Raw genomic sequence first — 24,591 nt, 5'->3', positions numbered from 1 at the left:
GCTGGGGGAAAAAATGTGAGAGGCTGTTTTAATTTTAAAATATTGAGATAATATCGAGTTGCCCAACACCCTCCCACACACAACACCAAGCAGGGCACCTAAAATTTTTTATTTTTTTTTTAGCAAAAAGAAAACCGCAAAAGCATGAAAAAAAAAAAAGCCGATATATGGACACTCTGCTTTACGATCCTTGGCGTTAATATTCTGGGGGCTCGCAGTGCTGATCAGTGGTGCTAATCACTGTTTTTTAGTCTCTGTGAAAACCGATTGCCAGCCCAGATTTAATCATGATTTAAAAACGCGTCAGGGGGGGCTATGTAGCACTGAATAACCACTGAATACCAGTATTATGTTCTCCTTGTACCTGTGGCTAAGAACTTGTCATGGGGGAGGGGGCGGCGATGGTAAGCTCTAGACGTACCACCGTTATGTCCCGCATTTACATACACTGATAGCCTAACTTTGCATACCGTAGGAGGATATAAAAATAACTTATTTCTGCATGAGACACGGGCTGCGATGCTGAACTGAAAGCCACATCGTGTACTTCCAATACCTTGCGTTTTGTGTACCTATACCTATTTTCCTGACGAGGATGATAATCCGCAGTTTGACTGTCAGATACCGACTGATGTTAGACTTATCGCACAAAGTCGATCACGTGCCCCTGAAACGCGTCATGCGCGTTACATTGGAAGAGCCTTTGTTGCCATGACGATGCTGTACATCAGGCGGCTGGCCCTTTCCAGTTCTCTCGTCAGGCTCAGAAGCAGGAGAGCCTGCTTGAGACCCGTGTCACAAATCAGAGTATGGAGCAGAAGATGCTGCTGCGTCCACTCTGACGCTGATCCTGGTTGCTATGGTGACACTGCAGCGGGACCCAGAGCCCGCTAGGGGAGTGGCCTGTCAGACCTGAGGTTGGAGGTGTGGCCTAGGGCCCTCCAGGACGTACATCCGCACAGGTGAGGCCGTGTGTCCATCTTACCAGCCGCTAGGGGTGTAAAAGGAGGCCTGGGATTTTGGTTAGTGATTCTCAAGGCATCGTGAGTTAGGATTCTCTTTCAAATGCCAAGGAAACTCCATACAGTACAACTCTGCGGTGAGCAATAGAATGTCTTACAAAATCCAGAGGATCACAGTACCTTATTCTGCGAAGTATTCCTGTTCATACGACCACTACAGGCCCATGTTAAAAGACAGCCTGCAATTCATCCGTCTGTCCACCAGGTGTCTCCCTGCCGCATGTTACTGACACGTTAATTACACAGTCAAGGGACAGAATCATGGTGGTCAGACATTCGGTACAAGTCTGAATGACTTTAATCACTACGAGTTAATACACTTATACAAAGCGGAATCATATATGGTTTGTTGAAGAAAAGCAAGCGGATCAAAAAAAAGCAAAAATATTACATTAATACACGAGTCATGTTCTGATGAGTGTCGGCCGGCGATGTTATTCACGTCTAATGAATATTCCAAAAACTAACATGATTATGACTTAAGTGTTTTTTTTCATCGGTTTACGTCTTCAATGGCCTCTGGTGTTCCCACCAAAAATCGCTGCTAAATCGAGTAGTCAGTCCATCGTAAAAAAAAAAACAAAAAAAAGAAAAATCGACTTGTAACACAAGTTCGTCAACAGGTGGCGACACTTCCATTTATCTTCACACAGCGTTGGAAGCAATTTAATCTAGCTTTACGTATTTTTATCAATTACCACTGAGATGTTGGCACAGCAATGTTAAACGTGAATTCCCTTTGATCGGTAGGTAAGTGTACAGTCCGATAGGTGAGCATCGGGGGGGTGGGGGGATGAGGCAGAGATGTTAAGCTGAAAGCAGATTAGAGGGACTCGTAGTTGCACGTCCTACTGCACCCTCCACACGCATCATTTCGGACCGGCGCTTCACTCGCATCCACCCATCATCTCTCCGGCTGCACAACCTCGATCTGGGACTTTCGGCGTCAGAGGTGAGTCGTTTCACGTTTTTTCTTTACTCTCCTTCCTTGATGTCGCCCAGAAGGGTTACTAAAACGGCAGGTGGAATGGTAGGATTTCATTTAATATCCAGGTTAAGGTGTAACACCCGCACCAGATTTCGCTGACGCTAACTTGTCTGGATATTGCATGTAGACTGCGTTGGTTTATTTTGAAGACAAGTTGCTGTGGAACAAAAGTATTAAGCATGAATCATAATGCCGATGACTTGCCATCATTTCTTAGTTTATTCTGACAATATCCATATAGCTTTTGGTAACATAATGCCTGGCGGTAATTGAAGGGGACAAATGTTGGTTAATGACGTATGATAACAGTCGATCTGACCCAAGGTACAAACTTGGTAAAAAGAAAAACCATTACCAAAAATAAATGTTATATTTAAATTTCGCGAAAACACAGAGAGCACGTTACTCAGCCAATAATACAATAATAGTGCGTATTTAAACTAATCTCTGTATTTATTTATTTTATGTAATTCGCTACTTACTTTGCACTTTCCCCCCTAAACAAATAGCTTCCCTGAGCTCACCTCGTGTCACGTGGTTTTTCGGGGGTCATTTTTGTGGAATCTTCCATGCATTAGTTGAAATGCTACGAAACACATGCAGTTATCATTATTTACTTATGACAGCGTAGAGAGACATTGTTACACGATACTGATGGATCAACGCGCAAGCGGCTGGACTGACCCACTCATTTCTAGGGGCTGGGTGTATTGGCTTGGGACGCTCTGATCTCTGTTAGATTCCCACTGAATGCTCACTGGAATGGAGAACAGATGCCTCGCGGCTCTAGGGAAGCAACGCTGTTCATCTGGACTGTGGGCTTTTAGCAGGCATTTTCCAAATGCTCATCTCTGGAGACATCAGCACTGGATTACATTAATGGTGGCTGGAATGGGATACCAGTTTCAACCGCTCCGCAACGCTAAAACCTTTTCCCTTTAGTGTTCATCAATGGGTAGATTTCTGTGCTCTACAATGTGTCATGGCCTGCGTGTGTCTGTACACATTCATGCGATTGTCAAGCAGCATTTCCAGTTAAGCACAGTGTTCATGGCCTTTCTGGGGACCTAAGACTATCCTTCCCCATAGTCACTATCCTGCTTACACACTTAACGTTCTCCCATTGTGCCTTATAAATAAACAGTAATGGCTGTACATTTATGTGTTTGTAAAGGTGCGTTAGCTAAGGAGCAAGTAACAAAGAGGTTTCGGAAGTTAGGTCAAGACTCAAGATTTCAAAAAGAGTTTATGTTCTGGACCGAAATACTTGACTTTATAAATAAGCAAGAAGTATTCAAATCATGAACATCAATTCCCAGAACTTCTTATACGATGTGGTGTTATGATGAGCCTCCACAAACAATCGCTTCTTTATTTAAAAGGTAATTCAAGCTTGTTGCTTTACACTCAGTGGCCAGTTTTTAGGCACACCTGCCTGCTAATACCGAACGCTAATACGAGTTTGTGGTACACAAAAATCTTCTGAGGGTAGAACGAATAATGATTGGTTCATAGAGATAACCAATCAGATTGGAGAGGAGGTGGGTCCCAGCACGTAGAGGAGGAGGGACCAACCAATCAGATGGCTTGGTCCCGCCTCAGACCTTTTTTTGTATACATTAAACTCCCACAAGCATACCAAATAGCCTGGTCCTCCAAACATCCAATCATACAACACACAGCAGACAGGCAGGGGTAAGAGGTTCAGTCACTGCTTGTCTAAGCATTAGGATGGCTGATGTGTGTGATCTAAGCAATTTTAAATGTTGCACAACTTTTCCTGTTGGTCATAGCAGGTCCAGCACCTTGCAGACACGTTAGCCATGTCCCAGTTCGGGGGCTGCATGCAGTCTGTGTAGCCTTTGGCTGTGTCCGAGTTCAAGGGCTGCCATCCTTCAGAGGCTGCATTCAAAGACGTCACAGTGGTGCGACGGGGCTGTCCCGCTCCAAAGGCTCCCTCAGATGTAGTCTAGGATTGTGTCATTTTGCCGAGTTGTGAAGCACCCACCGAATGGGCTCCTCACAGGCCTACGTATCCCAAGATTCATTGCACAGACCTTAGAAAGACACCGCCGACAAAGACTACGTGGTCCACATGCTTCGAAGGACATGACGCCTGAATTCAGAGCCCGCCTTTGTAAGCTGCATCCTTCTAGAAATCCGTGCAATGAATCCTGGGATAGGTCATGTGGTGAAGGATCCATTAGGTGGATTCTTCTAGGCCACATTTGGGGGAGCCTTCGAAATGGGACCGCCTAGTCGTGCCGCTGCGACAGATGCAGTCTTCAAATGCAAACTTGGAAGGATACAGTCCCCGATTTGGGACACAGCCGATGTCTACACCAGTGTTTCCCAGACGGACCACTTTTTTATTCCCTTACAGCTCCCAGCCAATCAAGAACACCGAATACCTGGTACAGGTGGGAGGGAGGAAAAATGTCAGACGTCAGCAGAATTACTGTAAAGTTCTGGCATTTCATAAGACACAACAGGCGTGGAAGTATTAGTATTTAACATAAAAAGGGCAGAGATAACGAAGAGTAATGAAATCTTACAAAATCCAGAAGAAAACAACAGTGAGGGAAGAAAGTCTTTTTTTTAACGAAAGTAACAATCCTCTGGTTCTCGGACCACTTCTGTTCAGCTTTCCCATACGGGTCTCAGATAGTGATGCTAGTGATGATAGTGATGAGGCTTCTCCTCATGCAGGACATCTCAGCAGGACAGCGACGCTCCAGTTCACATTACTGCAAGCAAAAACACCACAAAGTGCCAGTTTATATGCCCACGGGGAATGAGGAGCAGGTGGACCAAATTAGCCCCTATAAATGCAGTCATCTGACTCTCCCTCCCAAGATGAACCGTGACCCTGTCCTGCTCACACAACATTTACATGGTACTTTCAGCCAAAGCGACTTGCAGTATGTTTGTACCCACATGGATTTGAACCCACAACCTTTGTAGTGTTAGCGCAGTGGTATGCTTGTTGAGCTATAAAAGCACACAAGCTCTTCTTGCATTGCTTCAGTGGCCCATTAAGGGGACTTGAGTCGTTCGGTGTCGCTTCAGTGAGGTACTTAAAATATCACTCTCCATAACTGCTTGTTCGGGTGAGAGGGGTGATCAGTTTCGGCCTGCATTACACTCAAGGCGATGGCATCTCCACTGAACTGAGCAGATCTGATTGTGCTCACAGCAGGAGCAACATAATAGACCCAATCTGGAACCTGGGTGAGATTAAGAAGAACAGAAGGTGTGTATAGCTCTGCTCTCTGCTCTGGGGTCCGGGGAAAGAGCGATCTTCGCTTTATGCGATCAGATGGGTTTCCACCCTTGGCAGCAGAATGCGTCATGACAGCCCTAAGGTTAACGAGGCCTGGCTCCTGCTTCCCGTGTTGTTAGACGCCGACCGTTTCCTGAACTACAGGAGGGGGCTCTGATGTAAACGGATCTGCTAATTGGATTGTTTGGTGCAACTCCTGCTCCACAGTCAATGTAGGGACCCCACCCTCCATTTTAACTCCTCCAGCGGCAACAAGGGCTGAAGACTAAGCTAAGAAGTTGAAGCTGGTGTTTATTTTATTTACAATGAGACAGATGATGAGTTTTCTAAGCCCATCAATTTCAGCTGTAAGTGAGCTTGACTGTCTGTGCACAACACGCCATCCACGGTGGCCACTCCAAAACAGCTCGTTTGCATGGCTGTAGTGTTGAGCAGCAGCAAGGTTACTGTTTGTTCACCAGCAAGGCTGGCATTGATCAACTTTCTGCCACTATTATTATCCCTGTCCTCTCAGTGTCCTGCCAGGTCGCTTTTTCCCACAATGCACCTCTCTTTTTCCACATACTCTCCTCTAGCTCCCAAAGTGATATCTTTCGCCTTTTTTTTACACATGGCTCTCCTCACTCTCTCTCCTTCCTCCTCCTCCTCTTCCTCTTTCTGTCCCCCATTGCCATTTCCATGTTGCGAGTGCCATATTCGGAAGTTGTGTGAGGCGTAGCTGCATTAGCTGAATGTATTATTGATGGAGCCTGATCTCTGAGGGTCCATCCAGCCTGCATTAGCTGCCATGGTGTCTGGGCTCTGTGTGTGTGTGTGTGTGTGTGTGTGTGTGTGTGTGTGTGTGTGGGGGTGGCAGGGTAGGGGTGAATCCTGCATACCACCAATGCCTAGAAAGCTCTTTCTCAGTTCAACCATAGCTCCCACGGGCCTCGAGATCACCTCGGCCCGTCATAGACACGAGTGTGTCGACCAGCAATTCAACTGGAGCACTAGTCGTCTGCCTTCCACCTAACTAAACAATAACGTTAAGCTTGTCTAGATCCACGAGCCGGGAACGAGAAAGTCAGCAAGTTAGTCATAAATTAACGAGACGCTACAGTGCATCAGCGTCTTATTGCCGCAGGACGATTTGCGTTCATCTCCGAATATGAATGGAGGATGCTGGGATAGCAGGACAATAGTAATGAATTGTGGTTTGAGACCACAATACATTTTTACTCCTGTGATAAACTTCACAATAAAAGTCCTCCACCGGAGAGGAAAGGTAAGGGATCTGGAAAGCCGCTGTGGCTTGTCCCGTCCCATGATTCCCTGTTGGGAATACAGAGTGCAGAGGTAACCCAAGTGCTTCCTCCTCCTATCTTTGAAGGTGTGGTATTAAATATTCATGGCTTAGCCCGCTGCTCTGACTGAGTGCTTTTTTACTCCGCTAGGTCCGCATCCCCGTTACGGCTCTGCCTTTCATTGGAGCGAGAGGACTGCTCTTTCATGTTCCCCTTTTTGAATGAAAACTGTCCTAAAACAAAGCTTTCATCAAAGAGGGATGGAACCCTCACACGCCAGCTGAGCCTCATCACGCATCTGGGCTCTGTTGTCGTTTGTTGTTTTTGTTGCGTCCAGATTGTTGTGGGGGGGGGGGGGGGGCGGCCAGGCCTGACCAGACTAGACCACAGCAGGGCCCGGATCTATCTCACGTGGGCAGTTTCCTCTGCCTGCCTCTCTCTAGTCATGACCGAGATTTCGATCTCTGCATTCATTCAGTCTGAGATGACAAATTTTAATAGTGTTTAACTGTCTATAACCCCTTCAGGGAATGTAAAATTATGCTCAAGTGGACACGTATGGGCAAAGGGAAGCTAAAAGAGGCAGTCGCTGGTCCCTTTTTTATGTGACGTCTTCCATAAGTTATGTTGCTCAGGCCTAATCAATACAGGAAACCTGTGATACTCTTGTTGGCACTGATATTGATATAGACACTGTGGTGAAAGGTTAGAGGTCACAGACGCTCTCTCATCTTTCAGGCTGTTGTGATTGGTTGAAAATGAAGACCTGACATCTTTATTCGCCATGTCATCACTGAGCGGTTTGGGCGTCCTGAACCAGAAGCCTGCATTGAGGTGAGTAAATGCTTGTCAGTTGGTTGCCATTTAAGGGATTTCAGCATCTGGTGGTCTAGTGTTTATGCGTTTGGCTTTTCCAGCTTCGTTATCCTGTGTAATGCTATTCATTCCAAATATTGGACGAGATGTTTCTTCTAGAAGACATTTTTAAACGGTTTTGCGTTCCCTCGCAATTAGGTTTTGTGAGGGAATGCAAATGTTGTTGTTTTGTATTTTCAAGCCACGTCCCCTGGGGGGTGCTGTACTCCAAGGGTATAAACATGACCACTGACCCTCTGTTTTTTACTTCGGACCATTAACAATCTATTAAATTTCCTTCATCTCAAAGATTGCAAACAATGCGGAGATTTTAGTGACTTCTGGGACTTTTGTTATTAAACCCAGTCAGCAGTGTTACCATAGATCTCCTCTGTTTTTCATTTTGTTATCAGATGCTTGTATATCAGTAAATTAGATTTAAATTAGATGCACTTTATTGATCCCAGAGGGAAATTCTTGTGCTTACAGCTGTAAGTACATAGAGTACCGACAAGCATTCACTGCCAAACAAACAAGGTGCAAAGACAGTACGCTCTTCAAAAGTAAACGGCACGTACAGATTAATAAGTACACAGAACACAAACAGAATCTTGGAAAAAAAGATGATAAAGTATTAATGAAATTAATTTACGAAAAAAAAAATTATTAAATGGTATTTTTACCCGGACTTTATAAACTGTGACTGCCGGCCCCTGGAGGATGGGCTCCTCCTTTGAGTCTGGTCCCTCCCAAGGTTTCTTCCTTCCTGGGAGTTTTTCTTTGCCCCTGTCGCCTCTGGCTTGCTGTCTGGGGGCTTTGGGCAGGGATCATGTAAAGCGCTTTGAGACAATGTAACGTTGTGCTATACAAATAAAATTGAATTGAACTGAATAATGAATTAGCTTTGTGAAAAACGAGAGAAAAAAAACCAAAGGTACTCCTTAAGGTAAAATGTGTTTAATCTAATGATTCGTCCCAACTTAAATTAGCATTTGTGATTTGATCCGACCAAGTTATAACCTAGACTGACAACCGCTGCGGGAGTTCGGGGCATCGTCTGCTTCTCCCCGATCCAAAGACCTGCAAATGGATTTCTAATGATTGGGTCTCGCATCAGGAAGCAGTGAGATAATGTCGAGAGACCCACAGCATCACTTCGCCTAAATTGCCTAATTACAGCTGGTGCTCTTACACTGAGGAGACTCTTCATCGAACGAAGTGCACCGCAGCTAACAGCTTGATCATCCTACAGCAGACCGCAGCATCCGATTCAAGGAACGATGTCCGGCATCCCATTACATCGTCGTAACTTCTTACGGTCATCTTATGATGTTGTAAAGATGCAGTAGTTGCATTATCGTTACCTCTGAGCTGGTTCTTGCGTGTGCAGAATACAGGAGGGTTTGAGGACAATGGGAATCTGACCAGGGTGACCTCACACCTCCAGGGTTGTGGGTTCAAATCCCATTTCTGTTGTGCGTTGGGGTGACGGTTGTGTTGCATTTTGCCTTATAAAAAAGACAGAGTATTAAGAGAACTGTGATGAACATTAATGATTTCCTGTCTCTTTCTGATGGGCGTGAAGAAGGATGGATGGTCCAAGTTGCGGCTCACAAGGGTAGGAATTTATAAAAAAACGATTAAAACAAGAAACAAAAGGACCACAAGCAGTCAAAAACAAAGCAGGTAAAGAGAACAAGGTAGAGGGAAATGCAGGAAGACAAGAAATGGATGTGGACCAGTTACGATCAAGGGCTAGGGCTGGGAACAACAAGGCACAGGTGAGGATCATAAACATGGCGTCACATACTAGAAACGGGGTGACCAGCGACACCTGCTGGCCAGGCAGGGATGACCCTGACACTGTCGATGAAGGCCTGCTTGAGACAGGACCTGTGCAGCCTTGGTGGCTCTCCTCCCACCTTCAGGGGCTCAAGACAGCCAGCTGCCACACAGAGAACAACCGCTCTGATCCGGATCAGTGGGCAGACTCACTAAGGCCATTGTAGGCCACGGACAGCGAAGTGTAATCTCATTATATTCCCATGTACTCACCACTATGGGTGAGTCAGTGTGTGTACGAAAGACGGAGAGAGCGTATGACTGAAGGAGCAATTGAGAATGTGTGTGAGGGAAGAAGAATGAGATGGAGAGAGAGTGCGAGAGAGGCAGTGAGAGAGTGAGTGGGGGTTGGAGGATATCCCAGGAGATCCAGACTCCCAGTCTCAGGTTCCCACTCCTCTTTTTATCCCAAAAATATCTGACAAATTGGCGCAGTCGCTCCTCATTGCTACAAATCAGCAGATCAATGAATAAACTATATGATGAAATTGGCATTTGTTTAATACCGTCAAAACAAACAGCAACAGAAAGTTGTGGAGTGTAATTGCTCGTCCACACGTTGTGTGCTTCTGTGCTGTACTGTCGCACGCCGGCTTTCCCGAGGGGGCTGACAATAAGTGTCATCGCTCCGACTCCAATCAGCCGATAAGCCGTGGTTATTGCTGACGCTAATATGACAGCCAGACGACAATGGGTTGTTTTCCTTCGTCATATAATCCCGCCGGCGTCACTGCCTGAAATATATTGGAGAGGCTTTCATAAAAAAAAAATCAGAAATCCGCGGTGGAGCGCAGCCGGTGATTTTTCCCGTTAATCTTATTTTCGCCATTAACGCAGCCCGGGGACTTACGTGGAGGGTTTTCCTTGAAGGGAAGACAGTTTAACTGAAGAAAAGAGAAAGAGGGAATTAGAAGGAGGCATGGTGTGAGCGGGTGGACGAAGCGCTCTTTATTGGCATGGGGCTCTTCCATTAGCGGCTCCAGGGCCCGGCTCTGTGCGCCCTCCGCTGCCAGCTTCTACCCTTCCCGACGGCAGGGCGATCAGACGTGCCGGGAAATCGGATTCCACCCCCTTCCCTGATAATCTCGTTACGGCCACAACAGCAGCAGGGGAAGATTCAACGGGGAACAGTGGCGTCTCTATAAATGGAGAAAGAGCGCAGTGACTATATGTGATCGCTCTCTCCTCATTTAAACTGAAATTAACTCGCTACGCCTGGAAATGTCGTAATAACTAGACATGTACTTATCAGCAGGCATTTGTGAGTCTGTGGGGGGAAAAAAGGGTTCTTATCGTCTGCAAATGGAAGCTTTTTATAGGGATTACAGGAAGCGTGAATCAATTTCACAGAGTATTTAGCGGCTTTTGTTCCTTATTAAACATAATTAAAAACCCTGCCGTCAAAGCACATTTAGTCCTGTAATCTTATGAATGTGGCCACTGATTATAATGAAGTTTATTTATGATATAGAAGGTGTACGCGTTGGAATGATGCGCTAACACTAAGACTCGCTCATTGGACCTTGGACAAAGTAATACAAGTATAAAAATATATAAATACAACAAAAAAGTATAAATAGCCAATATTAAGACAATAGCGCCCAAAGGATTATGGGTGTTATCAGCGCTATTATTTAAGGTGTGATCAGAAGTAGGTCTGCTTACTTGGGGGGGTCGGGGGGTCGGACCTTATCCGTGAGTTTAGATCCCCGGCGTGTGCATCCGGAGGGGGCTGCCATCGGAACGCTATATTCACTGATTCTTTTAAAAATGCTTCGCTAGTTTCCTTTTAGTTTAGCTTTCCAATCACCCTGAAACCAAATGGCCTTCTGAGATGCACACAGAAGATAAGCGACTTAGATTTTATTCCTTTACGTAGTGAGACTCTTGGTCCTTTTTGTGTGCGTGTCGGCGGGGGGCGGGGGTGAGATACGTATATGTCACATAGTGGGGACCAAATAAAAACCTGAGAACAACCTTAGGTTGACGTTTCAGTACCCAGAAGGGGAAATTCAATTTTATAAAAATCCGTGAATGCAATTAAAAAACTTAAAATGCCAAAAGTCTCCTACTTCGTTTGGTTACTTATGATTAATGTTGTCACTGCTGGGATTAGGGGTTTCCCATAAAAATGAATGGAGAGTCCCCACAAAGATAAAGATACTTAATCTGTGTGTGTGTGTATGAGTGGGTTTCTTGTCCATGAACGCATGTTGTCTGAGACAGGATGGCCAGTCACACACAGCTTCTCATCAGCGTTCTGGCCCTCTGTGTGATGTGAGCGCTTTATGACCTCATCTTTCCGGTCGACTCGCTCGGCCCGTGAGCCCCGCTGAGGACGCCGGTGGTAATGCAGGTCACACTCCACACCTGCCGGATGTTTCTGCGCCCAGCTTGGGGCCCCCACCCACTCAGTCTGGCAGGAGCCTCTGATGAGATAACGAAACCGGGCTCGCTCCAAACACAGGGTGTGTATGTTCTGTGTTTCACCCAATCACAAGGAGCGCGATTTCAATCCGTATCATCTGTTCCAATGATCTCTGTCCCTGAGGCTGTGTTGACAGTTGTATAAGGGGAATCTGTGGGCGTCGCTGCAGGGTCATGTGACCTTCCTTGCATTCAATCAGAAGTCTTGGTCCCACCTCCTCTAGCTGCTTGGACCCACCTTCTCTGCAATCTGATTTGGTTCAGAGAAATAACCAATCATTTTCCGTTCTGCTCTCCGAACTTGTAGCTAAAACTCCCACAAGCGGTCAGTAGGGGTCATGATTCCTCCTACTGGCTTAGGATAAAGTACCAGTGTTCGGATGTAGTGAAGGACACACCGTGAGGGTGCAGGTTGTCAACTGGAATGGTGCACTGAGGTCCTCAGTCACCCTCACTGCTTTTGAAGAAGCTGAGCCATTAATCACGTCACTGTGAGAGGAATCGGAGTCCCATCTCGACATTGTGCACTCTGTTGGCCAGATGAAGTGTCTGTTACCGTGTTCTGGTCCAAAATGGCCGTCGTGTCTCGCCCCAGACCCTTGCTGCGCACTGGTGGAGGCTGATCTCAGAGGTCACTGGACAGCGCTCCATAAATGTAATCCATTATTATGCTTATCACTCTGCATTTTTGCAGTTGTACGCTGGGCAAGGATTCGCCCGGGGCTTTATGAAGCACCACGTGGGGCCCGTTGATACCTGTTAGTGCTGGAGGCTTTTAACAAATTATTCTTGGGTGAAGTGGTTCAGATGATACAGTATATGGGCTTTATTCCACTCTTTACCGGTTGGCCTGTGCGAGAATCCAAGGCTGGCTGGTTCCAGGTGAGGTTGTAGTTTTGTTTCCGCGATAAACACACATCTTTATGGAGATAACGACCACCCGTTGTTCTCCGCTCGTCTCCACAGTCGGGGGCTCTCCTGTTGCAGGGCTGAGGATGTGGTTTCCCGAGAACGTCTGACCCTTGTGTGTGGATCCTCCCCGTTTTCCACAGCTAGATGGAGCCGGCGGAGAGAAGCAGGTCTCCGTCCCGCAGGACCAGCCGTGTGGAGCAGGTGGTTGGCCGATGGCTCCGGCGTAGCCGGGAATCTGGCAGCAGGTGAGTCACCCCCGGCCACCTGTGCACGTGGGAGGCTCTCCTCGAGGAACTGTCCGGATGAACGCGTGATGAACCGCGGCTTGCATTCTGGAGACATGCCGTTGTCTGCCATCTGTATGTGACTCGGTGTTAAACATGATCCTTAGTCGTACTCGTATTGGCTACTAAAAGGTTTTCTTGGCTCTCCCTGCCCGTCCCAGGGAGCGGATTCTGGGCGATGGCGCGTCTGGGGATCCCGCCAACGCGGACCTGAGGAGCCGCCCCATCCGTGTGATGCTGCAGGTCGCACGAGACCCTGCGCTGGGCTCGCATGGATTCAGCCTGTCCACGCAGATGCCACTGCTGGTGCAGGAGGTCACGGCAGGTACCGTCCAGCCTTCCAGTGCTGTCCACCATACCCGTGTTCATGACTCTACCTGTTCTTTCTCCGCCACGATCCTGTGGTACCAACGGAGGCTTCATCCCCCACACTGGATCTTCTCCGCCGGGTGTTGGCCTTGGGTCTTCTTCTCAAAACCTTCCCGCTGCCAGCTCCATGTCAAGACAGATCCCATCCAGGAAGCAGTCATATGTTTGGGCTGTATGCGTGTGACTTTGGGAGGGGTCCATGGGGACTGAGGGGCATGACATGCGTTAGGAACCTGGCTGCCAGGGTTGAGGGGTGGGCACAACAACACACTGCCCCAACCGAAGGGGGGGGGGACTACGGCCGATCTGTTTGTCCCCCACTAGTCTCCTTTGGCAGGCGAATGTGAGGGACGTGGATCCAAACCAGTATCGCTGGGATCCTGGCACTGGGACACGGTCTCTGGCACTGGCAGAGCCAGATCGTTTCTGCTCGGAAGGGCACCGGAATGGTCTCGGGAGGAACCCGACCGTTATGATAGAATTTAGAAATGCGGCTCGGCGCTGAGCCGCCTCCTCCGCCCCTCTGCCCTTTCCGGATCCCAAAAGAACATGGGAGTCATGTTCCCTTCTTGGCAGAGGATGGATGTGGGTCCTTTGTCGTGGGTCCTAGTCGTCGCTTCCTCTCTGTCGCTGGAGAGTGTTTACCTGATGATGTCATCCTGGGCCTTGTGACGGTGGTCAAAGGAGCGGCCATGTATCCTCAGACCCGGATTGGTCCCTTTTACTGACAACACCCCTGAGGCTCAGTGACTGATGAGCCCTACAGGGAGGTAAAGCATGATTCACAGGGGTTCTGCTCAAAGATGGTTGCATCCCATCTCCTTCTGCTGACTTTCCTGGAGTCCAAAGTTCCCAGGCTTATGTTTTCGGACAGTGTTTCTCAACCTAGATCCTCAGGGACCCCCAGAGAGTCCACATTTTTACTCCCTCCAGGCTCCCGACGCACTTGCAGCAGGTATTCGGTGTTCTTCACTCATTGGGATGGAGAGAAAATGTGGACTGTCTGCGGTTCCCCGAACACTGGCTGGAAGCACACTGCTTTAGGGCGGAGTTTTGCATCTATGGTTTTTTTAAATGAATATTTTTTTAAATGATTATGGCAGGTTGTTTTTTGTTGTGATTGGACCTTGAGTGTCAAGGTTTAGATTCCATTCTCATTCGTAGCTGGAGTGAATAGTGACCCAAGGGTCTCCTTAAACTCTCTGACTTGAGAGGGGAGTCCACAGATATTATTTTCACGTTGACATTTTGTGTGATTTGAACGCATGGCATCCCGTGAGATTCACATCTTACATGAGATGGCTACCACCATTAAAAAGAGGTGAGCGTCTTGGATAAACCGAGACTTGACACCTATGCATTCTGCTTTTGAGATGCTCCGTATGCAGCGTGAATTTGCCGGAAGCCGTTGGTTTGTTGGCATGTGATTATAAATAGGAGAGTTGTCGCCTCCGTGTGTGTGTGTGTGTGTGAGAGCGAGCGAGCGGGTATACCTTACCTTATTGGGACACATATGGGAAAACTCAATTTAATAAAAATCTGTGACTGCGGTGAGAAAACTTAAAAGGCTAAGACTCTTATATTTTGCTTTGTTACTTATGGTTATGGTTAGGGTTGGGTAGCTGTTAAGGTTATCATTAGCATTAGCATCTTTCCTATAGAATGAATGAGCGGTCCCCATAAAGCTATGTTTACCTGACATATATGTGTGTGTGTGTGAGTGAGTGAGGGAGAGGGACAGAGGCTCCTCTTCACTCTGAGCTCGGCTGTCTCTGCGTCTCAGGGGGACCAGCAGAGGGGATGCTTGTTCCTGGCGACCAGGTGCTGCGGATCAACGACATCTCCACGGAGGACCTGTCTGCAGTGCAGGCTGCTGACATCCTCAGGTGCCGTGTGACACCCCCCCCCCCCCCCCCCCGCCTGCTGCTTTTGGTTCGGTCCAATACATGACATGTGCTGTTTGCTGGGTGGTGGTTTGACTGTGATGCTTAGTGGTGGCGCCCAGACAGGGTTGCCAGCTTTGCTCAGCTGGCTGGAATGAGATTTTTTTCCGCATGCAGCCACATGCATTTACATGTACGTAACAGTTTTATTACCTTGTAAATAGTCTGTAGGGTTTGCAAAGTACCCCAGTGCTTTTGATGTAAGTGATTTCACGTTCATATTGGAATAATATAGATTTGCTGTAACATTTCTTGCATTAGTGTTGAGAGTCCAAAAGCGTTACAGTTGGCATCCCTGACCTAATCATGCATCCACTAATGACGTATTATGGGTTTAATAAGGTAGGCAGCTTACACATACAGGTAGGAAAGGGACACCCCCCCCGCTAGGAGGCGCTCCAATTTCAGGTTATCATTTTTAGATGAGCCGTGAGGTTCGCCGCATGCCCATACTGAGTCATGTGCTAGCCTGTCCGTCATCAGCATCTTCCAATCACAAGCCTTCACTTTGGTTGCATCCCTCCCCTCAGGGAGTCACGTGCGGCAGTAACCGTGACGATCCTCCGCCACACCTTGGTGAGTTTCCACGGAATCTCCTCCGCAGCTGCATCTGGTGCGCCGGCCACTTTCCGTGTCACCGAATGATGCGTTGCCCTTTGGCTTCAGGAAATCTGTTCTTTATATGAAATGCCTACTGAAAACTGCTATAAAGCTATACTGTATCTTTTACCCCTGCTCGGGGTGATATTTCTGCGTGTCTCCGTGAAGAAAGAATGAAATAATTATGCAGATGCTGCAAGGACAGACTCTCGGATCTCCTTGTCAAACGTTGACCAGGCTCGGTGATTTGTTTTGTACGATTATACGCACTGGGGGGCGTGACACATTTCTCTCGGGACAGGGACCGAAGTCGTCCTTCATCACGGAGGAGAAGAGGGCGCGTTTGAAGACCAACCCAGTGAAGGTGCACTTCGCGGAGGAAGTGGTGGTCAACGGACACTGTCAGGTCCGAATCTGCCCGCGGGCAAACTCGCTCCATCCTTGGGTCATCCATGTGGTCTCCGGGGTGCGTTTCAGCACGTGTGCCTTTTGAAAGAAGCTTGCTTTCCTTGCTGAAGTCAGAGACCCAGCAAAGCTGGGATACAGCTTAAATTAAGGTATGGCTGTATAAAGGGGTGGGGCCACAGGGGGACTGACCCAGGCTGAAAGCTGATTGGCCCCTGGAACAACTCCTCCTCTGTCATTTACTGATTCAAAATATATCATTAGCTAATGATAGGATTGGGCCCACTGTATTAATAATGCACATCTTATGCCCCCATCATAAAAATGTCCTAGAAATGCCCATAAAAGAGGGAGTTTTGAGGTCCTTAATATTCATGGGATGATCCATCTATAACCGGGCTCTTCGTACCCGGCCCTTGATTCCAAATTCAGGGCGTGTTTTCAGTTCTCCCTGGTAGTCGGTGTAATAATTGCTGACTCTGGACAGAGGCTCACAGGTAATGGAAGGCTGGGAAATCAGCAGGGCTCGGACCTTGAGGACCAGGATTTGAATAGGCCCGAGATTGTATTGTTAGAATTGAGGTTTTCCCCATGGAAATGAATGGAGTCGCCACAAAGATATGAACAAAAGTGTGTGTGTGTGTGTGTGTGTGTGTGTGAAGTGCCCAACACACTGTCACCTCCCACATCACCTTAGCAGAGGCGATTCTAGGTGCCCTGAGCTGCTCGAAGGCTCTTCCACTCACCCTCCCCGACGTGCTGAAATTTTATGACCATTATTTTAGCATGAAGTCTAAATTTTAATGCATTAAGAAATCATTTTATTTTCTTTTTTGTGAAAAACAGAACGCAGAAATAAAGCTGCTTTTGTCGCTGCGGCTCAAGACCCCAGGCGTTTGTCTGTCCGGTCGCCGCACCTCTGCACTTCTGAAAGGTCTCAGAGGCACAGCAGACCACAGCGGAGATTAAAAAGCAATTATGCCAGAAGGCTGACTATGTCCGGATGGGGAAAATCTCTAAAACGCTTAAATAAGTCCCTGGTTTCTTCAGGATGGCCTCTCCCCCGGTCAGAGTGCTGTTAGATGAATAGCTATTTGTTGTCCCCCCTTATCTTATTCCTCATGACATTTCATAATGGCCTACAGTCTGCGTTGGGAAATTTCGTCCAGCTTAGGGGTATTTCCAGATATGAGAAGAATTCGTCGTCGTCCAATAGCGTGTTCATTTTCGCTGTAAGTCTGCTTAATTTTCTGCTTCCCGCAGGGAAACTCGCTGCTCTTCCTGCCAAACGTGCTGAAGGTGTACTTGGAGAATGGCCAGACCAAGGCCTTCAAGTTTGACACTAAAACCACTGTGAAGGTAATCACCGCTTGCTCCGCCCCCGTGTAACTCCTTAATGTATGGCAGTATCGGGAAGCTGTCTCATGCGGAGGCTGCACTCGAGTGAAGCAGTTTCCCGGAAGGCACATCGCCAAAAGGCCAACACCTGAGTCTCACAGAGGAAGCTGGGAACTCCGTGCCATGTGATAAGCCAGATGGTCTAGCGCAGCACAGTGTTTCTCAACCCAGTCTCTGGGGACCCCACAGGCAGTCCACATTTTTGCTCCCTTCCAGCTCCCTTCCAGACAGTCCACATTTTTGCTCCCTCCCAGCTCCCTTCCAGACAGTCCACATTTTTGCTCCCTCCCAACTCCCAGAATACCTGAACCAAATCAAGAACAAAGCAAGCGATCAAGTACAAAGCAAGCGATCAAGAACAGCAAATAATGTACCTGGTACCGGTGTGTTGGGCCTAATGGAGAGGCACTATGTGATGCCTGTGTTACTCCATGGCAGGACATAGTGCTGACCCTGAAGGAGAAGCTGTCCATTCTCTGCATTGAGTACTTCACCTTGGTGCTGGAGCAGCAGTACAGCGTCACCAAGCTGCTTTTGTTGCACGACGATGAGCTTGTCGAGCAGGTGGGGGCTAAATGCTGGCGGTGTGCTCTCTCTCTCTCTCTTTCTCTTTCTCTCTCTCTCTCTCTCTCTCTCAATTCATTCTTCAAAAGCAACACTTATCCGACTTTTTTTTTTTTTTTAAATCCTGGCGATTGAAATTCTGGGGGGTGGGTGACTAATTTTACTGGCGATATTTCAAAGTACGGCAGTGTGCTGTATTGCCATTTCAACTTTAAAAGCTTTTCATAAAAAGTTTACCTACTTTACATTGTTGCAATACATCTGCCCTCTGCTGGCCAGACTGTACACATGCACCGACTGTTTGCGTCTACAGACAAATGTAGTACGTACACGGAAGGCAAGCCAAAAAGTGAAGTATGAAGTAGACTGTCTCTTTCTCTCACTCTCTCTCTCTCTCTCTCACACACACACACACACACACAGGTTTGTAACTATATCTTTGTGGGGACTCTAGAGAAAACTCTAATCCCAACATGGCGACCTTAACCCCTACCCTGCCCTAACCATAACCATAAGTAACCAAGCAAAATACAAGAGTTTTTTTTTTTTTTGCATCTTTAATTTTTTCATTGCAGTCACACATTTTTATTAAATTGAGTCCCCCATAAGGGAAAACAAACAGGTATTCATCATGTTGTGGAGACATTGTGTCCCCATAAGGTGAGGTATACCCGCTCGTGTCACCCCCCCCCCACACTCACCTGTCACCTGGCTCTCTCTTCCTGTCTCTACCGTGTCGCTCACCTGTCTCCTCGGCTCACACACGTGATCATTTCTTCACGGACCAAACGGCAGGTGGTGCAAAAGAGGGAGGCCCATGACTACCGCTGCATGTTCCGGGTCTGCTTCACGCCCAGGGACCCCCTGGATGTCCTGCAGGAGGACCCCGTGGCCTTCGAGTACCTCTACCTGCAGGTGGGCTCCTCAAACGAGCCACGCGACAGCGTGTGCCTTCACGAAGGACATCCGCCGTGTGATCGCGCGGCCCTGCGCTTCTCCCCCCCCCCCCCAGAGCGTCGCTGACGTGCTGCAGGAGCGCTTCGCCGTGGAGATGAAATGCAGCATGGCCCTGCGGCTGGCGGCGCTGCACGTGCGGGAGAGGCTGCTCAGCTGCGGGCAGACGCAGAAGGCGTCGCTGAAGAGTGTCACGTGAGCAGTGGGGGGGGGTGTCGGGGGGGGGGGGGGGCGTGCAGGCAGACGCAGAAGGCGTCGCTCAAGAGTGTCAAGTGAGCAACGAGTGGGGGGGGTGCATGCGGGCGGCCATCACAGCCCCACGCAGAAACTGACACGCATGGATGATTATCTACTGACGTGCATCAGACCAAGACCGTAAACTTGCACGTTTAGTTTATAGTGCTGAAGTCAAAAATGTGCATCCACCCAGGGATGGATTACGGACCGGGCCAGCGGAGCCGCTGCCCAGGGGCCCTTGGGGTGCAGGGGGCCCGTGGGGCCCCTAGCCCAAAACAATTTGCAACACTTATCAACAATGTAATTTCTATTTTAGAGGGCCTACATTATTTGATCCTCTGCCTACAAGAGCCCCTGACCCTATAGGGAGGGTGTTTGGCTGCCAAGGGCTCTTGAATTGTGGTGGTTGTGGTGCTAGTGGTGGTGGTGGGGGGGGGGGGGCCCTCGTGAACGTTTTGCCCAGGGGCCCACACAACCCATAATCCGTCCCTTCATCCACCTATTGAAAATCGTTTGTTTTTCAACAAGATAACGACCCGATGCACACTTTGAGGATATGTATATACTGTATGATCTTGTGAGCAAGGAAAGAGATGGACTATCGCAAACAAATGGCCCAACAATCCGTGTTTGCAAATGTAAGTGGAAGGGAGACCTCTTGGGCTTGTGGGCCACACTGGACCGGGCTGGAGGAGAGTAAGGACAGACAGTCCTGCAAAACCCACTCGTTCAGGCTAGACGAGACAGGTGTAGTGCTGTGAAGCCTGTTAGGGAGCCCCCTGCTGGAGACAGTGTGAGCTGCATCATGCCATACACAGATGTGCCTGTGGGTAACTGATGGTGTGTGGCACCTCCTTCTGGTGTGGTTTGGAACTACCACTTCCATTAGATGGCAGAATTGCTGCAGCACAGTACATCGTTGTACTAGCAATTGTCCGCATCAAATAATGCGGCCTGCATTCCCATTTGGCAGCTGTCGTTCGCAAATGGGTGTTTTTGCCGATTTAAAAGATCCCATCATTTTCACATTCCCCCAGTGAGTGCACCCCCAGTCCCGGAGAGCCTTTAATGGGACACGCATTTGCGGTTCAGCGTTTGTCCTGGAGAAGCAGTTCCCGCCTCCGGTGTGAGTTGGCAGGTCTCACAGCGAGAGCAGTGCCAGCTTAACATAGCTGCACTGCACCATCCCTGCCTCCAGGATCCCTGCACCCTGGGTGGCACATCGTCAAACTGCGTCCGGTTTTGTCCACCATCTGTACAGAATGTGCTTAACGATCAAATGCAGTTCATCCATCTCGCCGCAAGAGGTTCTAGTGCTTAGACGCATTATCGACTAAATTTGATCACAGGGTGAGCCGAGCGGCGACGCAGTTAGGGTTTGGGATCTCACTTTAATGACTCGATTTTTTCTTTCCGTCGTAGCAAGAGCTGGGGCATCGAGAACCTCGTCTCTCCGACTCTGCTGAAGAACATGAAGGAGAAGGACCTACTGAAGGCCTTGAGCTACAACCTGAAGAAGAGCCAGGCTCAGGAACCCAGGCATAAGGTCTTGGGCACAGATGGCATCTATCATCCCGCTATAGCTGGGCGGTGATTTCCTCTCTGCTTCTCCTCAAGAGTAATTTCTGCCGCTTGCTCTCGACAGGTGACGTCGGTGACTGAGGCGCGGTTGAGCTACCTGAGGGAGCTGGCGGAGCTCAAGTGCTTCGGGGCGAAATCCTTCACAGCCACCATGATGGTAGGACAGGCCATGGCAGTGATGTGTTGGTGGCTGATTCAGTATCACATCAAGTTAATTAAGTGAACTGATGATGAAATGTAACAAATATATGGAATGGATGAGGTGTCCCTGAGGAGGTTTGGGAACTGCGCTCCACGGACCCCCCCCCCCGTCCATGTGTCCTCAGCTGCAGGACAGGGATTCCACGGTGACCCTGCTGGTGGGGGCTAAGTATGGAATTAGCCAGGTGATCAACCACAAGCACAGCATCATGACCAGGCTGAGCGAGTTTGGCAGCATCAGCCGCCTGGAGCTGTTGCCCGAGTCCGACAAGGTCAGCCTGGTAAAGATCTACCTGCAGGAGATCAAGGTGCGGCCTGGCTCATCTTCACGCACGTCATTGTAGGATCACCTCTGTCTCCCCGACTGCCCAAAAAGCAGGAATGACGAGTGCAGATTTGTTCGTTTACTAGATGATGAGTGCATACCAGGGGGATATTACACAAAGCAGAATTTTCTTCATTAGCTGGATAACTTAAATCAAATGTAAGGATTGTCCAATAGGAATGTTACTTACCGTTTCCTCCTATTGGACAGTTTTCACATTTGATTTAAGTTATCCAGCTCACTGAGTAATTATGGGGGGGTTCCACAAAGCTGGGTTAATTTAAGCTAGAAGGCATGATTGTCCAATTGTAATGATCCTTACTGTACTTACACTCTCTTATCTGACAATTATGACTTCTAGTTTAGGTTAATCCAGTAAACTGGGAAATCTTGCTATTTATAACATCTCCATTGTTTCACGGATCATGGATTCCCCCAGATATTCACCCACCCCTGGCAACATTAATGTTTGGTTTTAAACAGAGGTGGAAAGTATAGGTTCAGAAATGTAAAAGTCCAGACCAAGATTTTGTTTCAACCTACCAGTTGAGTATATAGAATCACATTCACAGAGTACTCAGCTAGTGGGTTGAAACAAAATGTCGGTCTGGATTTCCACTTTCTGAAACTTTCCATTTCTGGTTTTAAACCAGTTTGTTTTTAGTTGATATATAAAGTAGGAATAACAAAGCTTTTTGTGTACATGGTAACTACGTTGCACAACTTGTTAAGACGCTTTTTATCTATGATTGTCTGGAAATTTGTGACTTTGTGAATTGTAGTCACACTTGGCGTTTACAGTCTGGTATGCAATGGCTTCTGTTCGGTCTTGAGCCCATTACCCTCATGCTGGAGTGCCAGGCTGCCAAAGACCTGTCCTGCCTGGTGGCGGGGTACTGCAAGCTGCTCGTAGACCCAACGCTGACCGTGTTCCCCTGGACAGAGCAGGCGAAGGAGCATCGCATTTCGGCTGAGGAAGGTGAGGGGCTAGGGGAGTGCGGGCGGAGGAGAGTGAACAAGCTTGTGTTCAGCTAGCCGGTAACTACAGTCAGCCCTCCGTATCCACGGATTCTGCATCCACTGATTCAACCAACCGCGGATTTTCCATCCATCCATCCATCCATCCATCCATTTTCCAAACCTCTTATCCTACTGGGTCGCGGGGGGTCCGGAGCCTATCCCGAAAACAATAGGCATGAGGCAGGGAACAACCCAGGATGGGGGGCCAGCCCATCGCAGGGCACACTCACACACCAGTCACTCACACATGCACACCTACGGGCAATTTAGCAACTCTAATTAGCCTCAGCATGTTTTTGGACTGTGGGGGGAAACCGGAGTACCCAGAGGAAACCCCACGACGACATGGGGAGAACATGCAAACTCCACACACATGTGACCCAGGTTGAGACTTGAACCCGGGTCCCAGAGGTGTGAGGCAACAGTGCTAACCACTGCACCACCATGCTGCCCCACTGCGGATTTTAAATATTCAAAAAAAAATTAAATCAGAAAGTTCCACAAAGCCAAACTTGAACTTGCCATGCATTGAGTGCTGCATTGTAAGCATAATTTGGGTAGGCTGTCGCAGTGTTCAGTCAGATGTCGGGACAGCTGAAAATCAGTGTGGCTTCAGTCATTTTTTTGTGTTCTAGGTTGCCAGATTAGTTAAGAATCCAATCCTGTCTTGTTTACCTGCACTGACTTGTGCTGATAACAAAGAATGCTGGTATATCATCCCGAGTCCATAGAATGAAGGCAGAAAAAAAACTTTTATTTTACATTATCAAGCTCATTTGCTATGTCTTTCCTTGTCATTTGCATTGTATTAGGTATTATGAGTAATTTATAGAAGATTTAAAATATGAGGATGTGTGTAGGTTACATGCAAATGTTACCCCACCTCATATAAGGGAGGTGGTGGGGTGGCAGGGCCCAGGAACCAATCCCCGGCAGACATGGGGGGCTGACTTGTATGTAGTTTGTACTCAATGGTGTTACTGGTTTGAATTACTTTGTTTAACTTTCTTCTTAGATGTTAAGTACATTTTGAAGCTATGGGGGTGCTGTATTAGTGCTGTAACATACAGGCCAGTCAAGGAAATGTTAATGGTCTATGTTGTAAGTGTTTAGGGCGATTAACGGCATCTTTAACAGGGCGTCTGTTTGTTCAGGGTACGTGTCCCGGGGCTGCAGTGACTCGGAAGAGTCTTCTGAGCTGGACAACTTCATCTCTCTGGTCAGCCCCCACCTCTCCACTGGGTCGGCTGCCACATGCGTGTCGGCAGGGGAGAAGCAGAGGAAGAGGAAGATGGGAAGGGGAGGAGGAGAGGAGGTGGGGGCAGAAGAGGAAGGCGAGAGGGGGGTAGCCGAGAGCGGAGAAGCAGAGGGGCAGAAGGGCGATGGAGACACTGGTGAGGAGGGGGCATCCGAGGTCGGCGACTCCTGCTGCACCGAGTCGCGGTTCGTCAGCAGTTGCTCTAGCGACTCCCTGGATGCCCTAGAAGAAGATGACTTCATCACCTGTTCCTCCAGCCACCCCATAGACCTGGAAGCTTCCTACCCCTACTCGTCAAGCCCACCTGCACAACACGATCCAGGTGGGGGTCAGGAAGCTGCTGGCTGCACCACCGACTCGCACCTGGCTGACGGCTGTAACATCGCCGACCCAACATTGCGCTTCGCTGAGCTCTCCCGCATGGCTCAGTGGCTCCCCAGCCCCCCGGAAGCAAGTGAGGAAGAGGAGTGCATGTTCACCTTCGAGGAGAAAGACGCCCGTCCCTATTATAACATCTGCTGCAACGTCACCCCCGACAGTGCCTGCAGCTTGCCCAAACCAGTGCGTGAGCACCCCCTGGAGGGGGGACAGTACATGCCTCTGAACCCGGAGCCCCTGCCCATCTTTCACCCACCGCCTGGCTTTGAAGACAGCAGCTCGGAGGAAGAATTTTTTGATGCACGTGACAGATTAAGTTCACCCGAGTTTACCTACGGCAGAGAGCCGACCACAGGTCTGTATCAGTGTAACCACAAGTGCAATATTATTTTCAGTGGCTTCTTACAATTTGCTTCGAATATTCTCACATATTTTTTAGAAATTGTTTATACAAACCAATAT

At 48.4% G+C, this 24,591-nt stretch overlaps 1 protein-coding gene across 5 annotated transcripts in view; it reads left to right on the top strand.

The window, feature by feature from the left end:
* The first annotated feature begins 112 nt into the window (after positions 1–112).
* Positions 113–24,591, top strand: part of LOC125720550 (FERM and PDZ domain-containing protein 1) — a 28,887-nt gene continuing 4,408 nt past the window's right edge. For 2 of the 5 annotated variants that reach the window (XM_048996084.1, XM_048996080.1), the window contains exons 1-16: positions 113–1,974; positions 7,315–7,410; positions 12,757–12,857; positions 13,058–13,221; positions 15,049–15,151; positions 15,739–15,784; positions 16,110–16,214; positions 17,477–17,572; positions 18,050–18,175; positions 18,971–19,090; positions 19,188–19,324; positions 20,789–20,912; positions 21,012–21,104; positions 21,274–21,456; positions 22,275–22,452; positions 23,648–24,484. In XM_048996084.1, the coding sequence (XP_048852041.1) occupies positions 12,757–12,857; positions 13,058–13,221; positions 15,049–15,151; positions 15,739–15,784; positions 16,110–16,214; positions 17,477–17,572; positions 18,050–18,175; positions 18,971–19,090; positions 19,188–19,324; positions 20,789–20,912; positions 21,012–21,104; positions 21,274–21,456; positions 22,275–22,452; positions 23,648–24,484 (2,413 nt within the window). In that variant the 5' untranslated portion in view covers positions 113–1,974; positions 7,315–7,410. Of the gene's footprint in view, positions 1,975–7,314; positions 7,411–12,752; positions 12,858–13,057; positions 13,222–15,048; positions 15,152–15,738; positions 15,785–16,109; positions 16,215–17,476; positions 17,573–18,049; positions 18,176–18,970; positions 19,091–19,187; positions 19,325–20,788; positions 20,913–21,011; positions 21,105–21,273; positions 21,457–22,274; positions 22,453–23,647; positions 24,485–24,591 lie in introns of all 5 variants that reach the window. The other 3 variants (XM_048996083.1, XM_048996082.1, XM_048996081.1) reach the window with 3 other exon arrangements.

This window comes from Brienomyrus brachyistius, chromosome 25, assembly GCF_023856365.1.
Source record: "Brienomyrus brachyistius isolate T26 chromosome 25, BBRACH_0.4, whole genome shotgun sequence".
NCBI classification, from domain to species: Eukaryota; Metazoa; Chordata; class Actinopteri; order Osteoglossiformes; family Mormyridae; genus Brienomyrus; species Brienomyrus brachyistius.
The sequence above is the reverse complement of the archived record's forward strand: the minus strand, read 5'-3'. Positions and strand labels throughout refer to the sequence as shown.